Source organism: Pteropus vampyrus, unplaced genomic scaffold (genome assembly GCF_000151845.1).
Source record: "Pteropus vampyrus isolate Shadow unplaced genomic scaffold, Pvam_2.0 Scaffold48, whole genome shotgun sequence".
Lineage (NCBI taxonomy): Eukaryota > Metazoa > Chordata > Mammalia > Chiroptera > Pteropodidae > Pteropus > Pteropus vampyrus.
Genome location: NW_011888829.1, coordinates 2,185,078 through 2,196,402, shown reverse-complemented (window position 1 = coordinate 2,196,402; position 11,325 = coordinate 2,185,078). Strand labels below are relative to the sequence as shown.

General features: G+C 43.5%; 1 protein-coding gene across 2 annotated transcripts in view; it reads right to left on the bottom strand.

Moving 5' to 3' along the window:
* The window catches only part of ZC3HAV1 (zinc finger CCCH-type containing, antiviral 1), a 55,019-nt gene extending 47,396 nt beyond the window's left edge, over window positions 1-7,623 (bottom strand). The window contains exon 1 of one of the 2 annotated variants that reach the window (XM_023530288.1): window positions 6,349-7,623. In XM_023530288.1, coding sequence (XP_023386056.1) covers window positions 6,349-6,656 — 308 coding nt within the window. In that variant the 5' untranslated portion in view covers window positions 6,657-7,623. The remainder of the gene's footprint in view (window positions 1-6,348) is intronic. The other variant, XM_011359496.2, reaches the window with a different exon arrangement.
* Window positions 7,624-11,325: the final 3,702 nt, after the last annotated feature.

Sequence of the window (11,325 nt, the reverse complement as noted above, 5' to 3'; positions counted from 1 at the left end):
AAAAATAAAAAGAATGTGAAGATGACCAAAAAAGCAACAGGCAAATAAGAAGCAACTACGAATTACACACCAAGTAAGACAAACGTTAAAAACAAGCATTATGGCTTAAAAGGGCTAGAAACCCAGAATATACAAAGAAACCCGCAATGAGGTACATTTCATATTCCTTGTATTGGCGCAGATTTTAAAAGGCTGATTGACAAGATATCAATTGACAAGAATATGAAACAAGGGGACACTCATATTTTTCTGGTGGGATAAAACTTGGTATAAACACTTGGAAAGCAATTTGACATTATAAAACTTAAGATAAGTATGGGCATTCCACTACTAAATAGATACCTAGAACTAACTCTTCCACGTGTACACAAGGAAAGATATATCAAAATGTCCATTGCATCACAGTTTGTAATAGCAAAAAATTAAAACCAATCTACATTTTAATGAGAAAAATTGATATGTAAATTATGCACATTCATACAAAAGAAAGCTATACATTTGAATGAACAGTCTCTTTTCTAAAATTTGTGGGGCTGGGGCAAGATAAAATGGAGGTTCACACACCGAGTGTTGAAATACTTAAAACTAATCAAGCTAAGAAATGATTCAATGAAATATGGCCTATCTTCCTGTCTTGACAAACATACTTCCATGATGACCGGGAAGGCCAAGCTGGGATTAGAGTTCTCAGACTCCTCAGAGTTCTATGACAGACTACAGCAGAAAGAACGAGGTCAGCCATAGCTCCCAGCTCCAGCCCACCATTCTCTTCCCAAGCCAGGCTCTGCCACACTGCTCATGTAGAGGCAATGGACGCAATGGCCAAATTCCTTCCACGTGCAGGAAGACCTGGGAAAGAAGCCCACACAGGCTCTGGAAGCGGGCTTGGGAACTCCAGGGTCCCAGGAACCCAGACAATAGTCTAGAACATGGTAGGGCCACAGATTCTAAATGAGCATAATTCCTCGGCCCCATGGACTCCTCAAAAAGTAAGAATACTACTGGAAGGGGCCCGGAACTTGGTCCTGGAGAGCAGAGGGCACAGGGTAGAAGTCTACCCTGCTCAGGTTTCAAGGTGGTACAGAAATAGGGCTCTGTAAATTAGGGGTGAATCTCAGAAACACCATGCTGCACGAACAAGAGTGAATAAAGCAAACGTCTGTACATCTAATATTGATGTCATTTATAGGCTTAAAGACAGGCAAAACAACCCTAAATATTGCTTAGAAATATACACATACGTAGAAAAATAATAAATGAGAAAAATAAACACCAAATGCAGAACAGTGCTGCTGAGATTGTAAACTGGTACAGTTATTACGGAAAAGAGCATGCAGGTTCCTCAAAAAATTAAAAACAGACTACCACATGATCCAGCAATCCCACATCAGTATATTTATCCAAAGGAAATGAAATCACTATCTGGAAGAGATATCTGCACTTGCATGTTCAATGCAGCATTATTCACAGTAGCCAAGACATGGAAACAACCTAAGTGTCCATCCACAAATGAACGGATAGAGAAACAATTTGGTATATGTGTATATAATAAAACATTATGCAGCCATAAAAATAAGGAAATCCTGCCACTTATGACAACATGTATCACACTAAGAGACATTACTCTAAGTGAAATAAGCTATTCACAAATACTACATCTCACTTATACACAGAATCTTAAAATAAGTCAAACTCATAAAAGAAAGAGTAGAATTGACAGGGCTGGGGTTGGGGAAATGGAGAGATATCGGTAAAGGGTACATACTTTCAGTTATAAGGTGAGTAAGTTCTGAAGAACTAAGGTACAGCATGGTGACTATAGCTAATAAAAATGTAATTTGAAATTTTCTGAGTTGATCTTAAGTGGTCTCATCATCAAAAAAGGGAGGAGACAGATGAAGTAATGGACTGGTTAATTAGTTTGATCAAGGGAATTATTTTGCTGTATATCAAAATATCACATTGTATACCTTAAATATATATAATGTTTATTAGTCAATAATACCCTGAATAAAGCTGGAGGGAAAAAAAAGTGGTTATCTGTAGTGATCACCTTTACAATGGGGGAGATGATCAAGGAAGAGAATTCAGGGGGGGTCTAACTGTGGAATATTCTACTTCTGAAGCTGATTTGTGGGTATACAGATATTTATTGTATGCTTTATATATTTTCATAAGACTTAAGTATCACGTAGTAAAAACTTTAATGAGAAAATTCTTTTAAAATTAAAATGAAAGATACCATTTTATATCTTTCAGACTGGCATAAATCAAGAGTCTGAAAATACCAAGTGCTCATTGGCCATAAAATAGGGACAACTGGGACTCTCAAACATTAAAGTATAAATTGGTACAACCAGTTTAATACCGATTTGTCAGAATATGGAAAAGTTGAAGCTGTACAATCATTCAACCCAGCACTTTCATTTCCTAATGATCCATCCTACAAGCTCCCGCCATGAGCACCAAGAGACGTGTATATTCTTGGCAGCGTGGTTTGTTGCAGCAAAAAATTGGAAATATCCCAAATGCCCATTATTGGAGGAATAAGTACTGAATTGTGGTATAAATCATATGATGTAATACTATACAGCTGTTAAAATTAATGAACTAGACTCTTATGACAACATGATAAGATCCCCAAAACATAACATTGAATAAAAAATTTAAAACACATAAAACAATACTACATTTAAGATATGAATAAAAACATCTAAGTAAGGAAATTACAGAATTATGGAAGGGCAGAATACACACCAAAATCATAACTGAGCTTGCTTCTGGGAAAAGAGAGGAACAAGACTAGGGAAGAGAAAAAATATAACCTTAGGACTGTTACGGCTTTTATTTTATTTTAATAGATAAGAAGCAGAAATGAAAAATGTAAATATTCTGGGAGATGAGTTATAAGCTTATAATACTATATCTAACTTCTGTCATATTATATACTCAGAATACATATAGTCCAATGCCCCTTATATTATTCTTTGCACTTTTTCTTTTCGATTTATGAAATAGTCAACTAATCCTCTTCTCATCTACCCACCCCCACCCAAAGTTTCAATCAGCCACACAGGAAAGGCATACAAACAGGAAAAAGCTCAGAGGAAATAGCCACATTAGCAGAAACCACAAAGCTAGTCGAAGACACTCAGACAACTGGCTTGAAACAGAAATCACGCTTGCAAAAAAATAACGAATGGAAGATCACACTCACACAGCTTTGACAACACGAAAGCTAGTTAAGAAGTCATGCAGATCCAGGTTCAACACTAACTCTGCCAGCTACCTGCTCAGAGACCTTCGGTAAATTTCTAAACTGCTCTAGGCCTGAGTTTCCTTACATTAAGATAGGACTTATAATACCTACCTCAAGAATCACGGTAAATACTAACTTGGATACCATCTGTAAAGTGCTTATCAGAGTACTTGGCACATAGTTATTTGTTCGATAAATGGTAGTTAATGTTTGTGTCAGAACTGGGATTAGAACTCCCTGTGTGGGCATATAATTAAGAAAAGCAAATAGAAATATCCAAATTGATGCACCAAAACAAATAATCCTCCAACACTGGAGCAAGCCCTACTGTTGACTGATACGTATGGCTTAAAAACAAGGGAAAGGAGAAGAGGAGAGCTACAGAATAGACAGGAGACATTCCATTTATGAATAACAATATCAGAGGGGAAATTTTATAAAGCCAGAAAAATGCAAACTGTCCTCAGGCAAACAGGCAACAGTTTATCAAACTGAATGGTAATCTCAACTGGGTACCAACTGAGCTACAGATCCCATTAACCTGTAATCCACAAAGTCCTTAGACTCCCACACTTCTAGCTTTAGAAGATAAGCTTTCATAAACTGCTAAAAAAGAGAGAATATTTTTTAAGTATACTTAAGGGAGAAAAAAAAAAAACATTTTCTAGGCTTGGGTCTAAAAAAGATTCTCACAAGGGTCTTTATTGCGAGGACACATGGTACATTAATGGATTAAAAATCTGTAATTCTCTAATTCAAAAGTGATATAAAAGAAAATTAAGTTAATTTAAAATATGACAAGACCAATAAATGTAAGAAATAAGAATTTACCACTTCACTAAAAAAAGTTAATGAATTCCCTGAAAGATCCATCCAAACGTACATTGACCAAATTATCCCTATGTTACATATATTCTTCTAAAATATAGAGGAAGTACGGGTTAACAACCCAATTTATGAGCTTAAAATGGTTTTGATGTTTCAACCAGGCCAAAAAAAAAAAAACCAATAAAATTTATAAAACAAAAAACTAAAGTTTCTTAACATATTGTAAGAAACAAAAACAAAGTTTCTAAATATACTGGATATGTAATATATTGAAACAATTATGGATTATGTCTGTGTAGGTTTTTACCTGAAAATGCAAGTTAGATTATATGACAGGAAAATTGGAAAACCAACTGGATCTTAGATGATATTAAAATTGTAATTGTAAAACAATGCAATCATTGTACTGTGGTTATGTTAATAAAAGAGTATTTATCCTCTAGAAATATTAAAGTATTTACAAAGCAAATGATCTCTTTTTGGGTTTAAAATAACACACTGGAGTTGGGGACAGGGATGGGGAGGGGGAAAATAAATGAAACAAGATTGTCTCTATTTTGAAAATTGTTGAAGCGAAATGATATATATTACTTTACTACGACAGTATATTTTGAAAATATCCGTAGTTGAAAATTAAAAGCATATGTATTTAAAAGTTAGTAAGTTAAAAGCCAACTAGTTAGTGAAAAATTTTTTCACGACAGAAAAAAAAAGGATGACGAAGACTTCCAACTGTTGTTATTCAGTATAGTGCTAGAATGTTCCTTCCTTTTCTTCTTTCTATCCTCCCCCCTCTTGCCTCCTTGCTTCCCGATTTCAACCATTGCTGTGAATAGATGTCTCCTTCTAAACACATAACTTCCCAAAACCCAGACACAGACTTTCTGATTGGTGCCTCAAAACATATTCAAAAAAATATTTTTTAAATGACGAAGCATATTCAAGCACTTTTTAAAAAGTTTGAGTTTTGCCCAAAACAAATATAAAAAAATTTAAAACACTATCTTATCCGCCTTACCCATTTAAAATGTCTTTTGTATGTCTTATTACATATATTGGGAGTGAGTGATCTAAAGTTCACTAACAAGCGCGGGATCAAAAGTTTGAGGACTGCCATTTGGGATACGGGGACATCACTTAAAGTTTTTGATGAGAGTAAAAAGTACTATATCAAGAAAAATAATTGAGCGGAAGTACACAGGAACAGAAACGATGGGAAGAAAGACTATAGACCAGAGAATCATTCACTAATTCAAGACATTCATTCGGAAATGAGATGAGAAGGAAGACACTCCGGGAAGGGATGGGAGACTTCAGGAAAAGGACTTGGTGATTAAAGATGAAGAGAGGGTTTGGGGGGAATGTCCAGTCCCTGCCCTGGGGGACAGAAGATGAGTTTGACTCATACTGGCGGGATAGTCAGACACTGAGACAGAGAACATAGATTCAGCTGGAAGGCCTGGGCGGGCAGGTGCGCAGCCATTTTTGAAGACGTGACAGCTGAACCCCAGGGAGTGAACTCTCGGGGAGACTTGGTAGATAGGTCAAAAGGCTTAACCCAAACCTCGGGGCACACTTATATTTAAGAGGCAAAACAAAACAAAACAAAAAACCTGGAAAAACAAATAGCTGCCTGAGAAGTAAGCCGCACTATGTCAAAGTGGTTCCCAGGGCGGGATGTCAGCGGTTGGATCACCGCGGAGAGACCATGCGAAGGAGCGCCCCGAGAGGACACACCATTGGTAACCTGGAATAGGACTATTCTGTCAAGCGGTGTGGACGAGCGTCAGATATCAGAAAAGCGACAATGAGGGGGATGGGGCGGCTAGACCCGCGGCCGGCGGCGGTGGAGAAGGATCCGGGTGCCGAGCGTGGCGTGGGCGCCGGGGAGACCGCAACGCGCCTAGGGACGGAGATGGCAGAGGGGGAAAGACTCAACAGTCCTGAGAGTGGAGGCACTTTCCTTCGTTCCCAAGCCTGCCTCCCAATGCCCAAGGCCTGGCGGGCCCCCAAAGTACTTTACTCTTATGGGGGCGGGGAGTTAAGCGGACTCCCCGGGGCAATGTGGCGTTAGCCATACTCCCGGCAAGGTCTGGAGGCGCCAGAGGAAGGTCTCTCCACCGGAGCAGAGAAGTGAGGGGGCGAAGGAAGGGGCTGTGGGGTGCGAGGTCCCTTCGAGGGCGCGCCCCTCGCGGACAGCAGCCCCCGGAGTCGTCTAGCCGGGGACCCGGGGAGCCGCCCCTCCTTCGCGGCGCACTCACCGATCCGACTGCGAATAGTGGCAGCGGCCCAGCAGGTTGAGCTTGCAGAGGTGCAGGTTTCCGCAGCCTTTTTTGCAGAACTTACGACGGCAGATCCGGGCTCCGGTAGTGGCCACCACGGACCGGGTGACCCCGGCCCCGTCGCGGGTCTCCAACACCGCGAAGCGGTTGGGCCCGGCCGCCTTCAGCACCTCGCAGAGCTGCGCCTTGGACAGCGCGATCTCCTGGAGCAGCGCGTCCAGGGCCATGCGGCCCCCGTGCGCGCACAGGATCTTGGTGATGAAGCAGCACACCTCCGGGTCCGCCATGGCGCTGCGCTGGCCTTGCCGCGGCGCGGGACGCAGCTCCGGGGAGAATCGAAACTTATGAGAGCCCCGGGGGCGGGCGCGGGCGGTGCTGGGCTGGGCGCGCCCGGGGCCCGCGAGCGCGCGCTCTCCGCCGCCGTTAACCGAGCCCAGTGGTTTCGGTTTCCCACTCGGCTCCGGGTCAAAAGAGCAGATGTCAGCGACCCGATCCGCCTGTCGGATTTTAAGTCAACCGCGACGGCAACCGAATGGAAGGAAAGCGGGCAGCAGGACGGCGGCTCCCGCTGGGTTCTGGCGTCCACGAGGGTGAGGTTCCCCAGCGGGTGAGGCTTCCTCCGAAAGAAGAGAAACTAAAAATGATCTCGGGGCGCTGGTGCAGTTTTTATAAGCCAGCCCAAGTGGCGAATGACGCGAGTTTGGGAGCCCCCTGGAGGAGTTCTCTCTGCACCCCACCCATCCCGGGAAAGAGCATACCTAGTGAGTGAGCGCTTGCTCCGAGCTGGGCGCCCTGCCTCCGCTATCAGTCAATCTAATCAAAACCTCCACGAGTTAGGTATTATTAACCTCGCTCTGTGTTTAAGGAAGAAACTTGAGCACACACGCACAGCCATCAAGCTGGAGCCTGGGTGTTACCCGAGGTCCCCTAAATCTGGCCCCCAGGCTCCAGATCGTGGACCGCCTGGCTAGGGCCGATGTGCACTTTCTCCCACACCACCATGCCCTCCTAAAAAAGGAGCGATTATACCTCTCCCTCCCTTTTGCCTTCTCTCGAGCTTTTTGAAGAACCATTTCTTGACCTTTCTTGCCTGCCTGTTATCGCTAACCGCGGTGCCTCAGGCATCGCTTGCCTCTCCACAGCAAGCAGTCTCAGGCCGGCACGTCTGGACATAACCCAGGATTGCAGATCGGTTTCTCTCTTTAGGTATTTGGACAAGACCTTTTACCCTCCGGGGCTTGGGCCCCCAGAGTTGGTATAAACATTATTTTAAAGTGAAAATATTTGAGCTACAGAAGATGCTGAAGAAATTTTATCTGAAATTCTCTTACTCTGACTAAAGCAGAGCCTCCTGGAAATGCAGCTACTTCCAGCGACCCCCTTCCAAAGGCGTTGCCTACCCATTCAGTTGTCCAGTGGAGACAGCCCCAACAGAACCTTCCATACTCTCCACTGGAGCCCTAAAAATCCTTCTCTTTTGTTAAATTGAGAGAAATTTCTGGATATTCTCCACCCCTCCCAAGATGTAAATAAATCTTTTTTGTCTTTTCTTCTCTTCTCCTGTCTACTGTCACTTAATTTGCAGGTCCTCAAGCACTGGACCCAAATTGGAGAGGAAAAGGTTTTTCCCCACAACACTCCCAAGTAAAATAAATGGGCCACTAATCAGATTGGAAATAAACCTTTTCCAAAAAGGATAGACTATGGTTGTCAAATTAGAAAGTCTTCAAAATGATCAATGGGAAGTCTCAGTTTAGTGATTCGTGGTAGATGAACTGTGCCCCTCGGGAATAGAATACTTTGGTATGAAAACCAGCCAAATGTGGGGCTTACACAGGATCATCTGACTTCTCGTTCCCTCTAGCTGTTACTTTCATAGTTGCCTTTGATCTACTTGGCCTTATCTGTGGTCTGACAGGTTGCCAGGACAGCGCTTTCATTATCAAATCAAATTCAACACAGGATCTTCTGTGTGGCCCTTACATCAATGTGTCGCTCTGAACATGCAGAAGTTTAAGAAACAGTGCCTGCCCTCAAAGAACCTGTGTTTGGGAAGACATGAGAAAAACATTCAAACATAAGGGAATCAGTGGTTTCTTAAAAAGAAAACCACATGCCCAAAATGGCATCGCTTGTGCTAAAAGCCCATGATACTAAACATAGATTTAATACCTGATTTAATTGTGGTTTCATCCTCTCCCAGAAATATAATTTTAATCAACTAGTCTGGAATTTTCTGGTCAAGAACCAGTAAGGTAATCTGTATTATAGGCTCTCTCCAGGCCACACTGCTCTCCACCTCAGAGGAAGAAGAGACAATTTATACGATAAAACCCTTGCCCTTCCTTTCACCAAAAAAGATGATGTCCTGGCCTGAAAATAGTCCTTTCTTTTCTTTTGCTAATAACTCACCTGCCACAATCTTCTGCCTATAAAAACTTTCCATTTTGTACATCCCCTCAGAGAGCCTTTCTACTTGCCAGATGGGATGCTGTGCAATTCATGAATCCTTCAATAAAGCCAGTTAGGTCTTCAAATTTACACAGCTGAATTTTGCTTTTTAACAGGTTAAACACTGCGATTGGTATACAAGACGTTTGAGAAGGAAGAGTACAGTTTGGCTAAAGTGGTTGAGAATAGAGATATAAAATTCCCCTCAATTTGAAGCCATGAAAAATGCTTTAAGGGATTGTGGGAAGGGAAAAGGCAGACATTTCGTGAAATTTTGAAATTTGTGCTGTCATGGGTTGACTTCTCCAGGAAGCAGACACTGATATAGAGTTTGGAGTACAGAAGGTTTCGTGAGGTGTAACACAGAAAGTCAGGGTAAGAAGCACGATTGGTCCATTGGTCCATGGTAACTATCAGACTGCAATGCAGACCTCACAATTCTTCCAGCCTAGCAGGGAGCAGGAGTCTAGCCTTGGGCCACTGCCTTACTCAGTCATGGGGGAGGGGCCCCCGGGGGAGGATTTTTTTGGTTCAACCCCGGGGCCGATCCTGAAGGAGCTAAAGCTGGAGGCTATCACGTAAACATACTCCTTGAGTTGGGCAACAAGCCCTAGCTTAAGGGGCATCTGAGTGACACCCTGTCTGCTATAGTCCCCCCTTTGTGCCACGTGTATCTATTTCTCTCTCTATTCAGGGAACAGTTCCTTCAGGGCCCTGTAGGGTGCTATCCCTAAAAGGAAACTTACCAGAGGGAAGTCTAATGGCATGAACTATAGCCCTGTCAGGGTTGCCAAGCCATGACTAGGCCTCATGCTATACCTCCACCGCTATCCAGTCTAATCCCCTCACCCTCAGCTACTACCTCAGCTGCTCTCAGTAGCTCACCGAGGTGGGCGCCCCAAATCCTCATTCCTAAGTAGTCTGAGCACCTTCTCAGACTAGGGCTGCTGATCTTGTCTTGTCCATTCACAGTCACAATTGGGCAAAATAGTACCAACTGACAACCAAATAAGTCACTGGAGTCTATGCATATTCCTCCCTGCCCCCACTGTCTAACAGTGGCCCTACCTCCTCCTGATGACCAGGTCAATTACCTCTAATAAGACAGCTATTCCATGTCTTACCTGTCAGTCTCTGACCACAGGAAGGCCAAAGTGCCTGGTAGCAGCCACTAACTTATAATCCAATGGAAGTTTTGCTCTTACCACAGGCAAGAACGTTCCCTTTTGGGGGACCAAGACCTGTAACCCTGCAGAGCCCAGAGTGGTGGAGACAGGGAGGCCAATGAGTCACTGGAATGATGCTAACTGGGGCCACTCATGCTTCTGGCCCTTGCTCCCAGACCCATGTACTTTTTCTATTAGGGATGCAGCGCCATACTAAGTTGTCTGATTAGTATATGTGCTGCCGAAGCAGGTGTCTAAGTTGTCTGATTGAAGGCATATACTGTGACGCTCTGGAGGAAATGTCACCATGGCAACCTCTCACCTCCATGCTGGAGCTTCCACTGCAACTTTGACTCTATCTGTGCAGCAGCTTCTGGGCAGTGGGGTGTGTGATGTGAACAGAAGATCCTACACTCGTGGGCTCACTCCCTCGCTCTCTGTGCCACAGAGAAAGTCCTCCAGTCAGATGCTGTGTTACATGGAATTCTACATCTGTGGCTCAGGTGATCTTTAAGCCCCCAGGGAGTGGTGCCACTGAGGCCTTGCAGGCAGAGAAGGCAGCCCCAAACTCAGAATCAGTGTTTATTCCTGTGAGAGCAAACTTCTGGCCCATTTAGGTAAAAAGGAGCCCAATGTAGTCAACTGGTCACCAAGTAGCCTTGTTCAAGACCTCCTTCTGGAATATAAAAGCTGAGCGAGCATTGGCCTTTTAGCTGGCAGGTCGGACATTCAGAGGTAGCAGTAGCTATATTTGTTTTGGTAAGTGACAGTCCATGCTGTTAGATTTTTGCATTGCCCCCATCTCTGCCACCATAGCTTCTTTGTTCAAGCGTCCATCACGTAGTAGTTGGGGGAGAGAGATTTCTGATAAAGGCTAAGTCATTTTGTCTAGTTGGCACATTTTTTGTGATAGCTACTTTCTAGTGGGCCTTAACGCGTGATACAAACAACTTCCCACTTTGTGTCCACTCCTACAGGTCCACCTATATTTCTCTATCCCAGACCTTCTTGCTTTTGATTTCATAATCTTTTTTCTTTCAGGCCCTCCACCAGGCCAAGCCACTCATTACTGCCCATGCGTGCATGAATATTTTAACCTTGGGCCATTATCCTTCCGTTATGACCAAGGCCCATCCCAGAGCCCCTGCCGTTGTGGAGATTTTCCTTCACTGTTTCCTGCTGTCTTCCCTGAGTAAGACTGTAATAGAGCCACCGTCATTTTTAGCTTGTACCCACATAGTGAAATGACCCACCCGTAACTCAAACTTGGTCTTTTTCCCCCTCTTTTAGCTGTTTCTGTGGGACCCTCTTCATATGATCAAAGGTATACTCTGGGGGA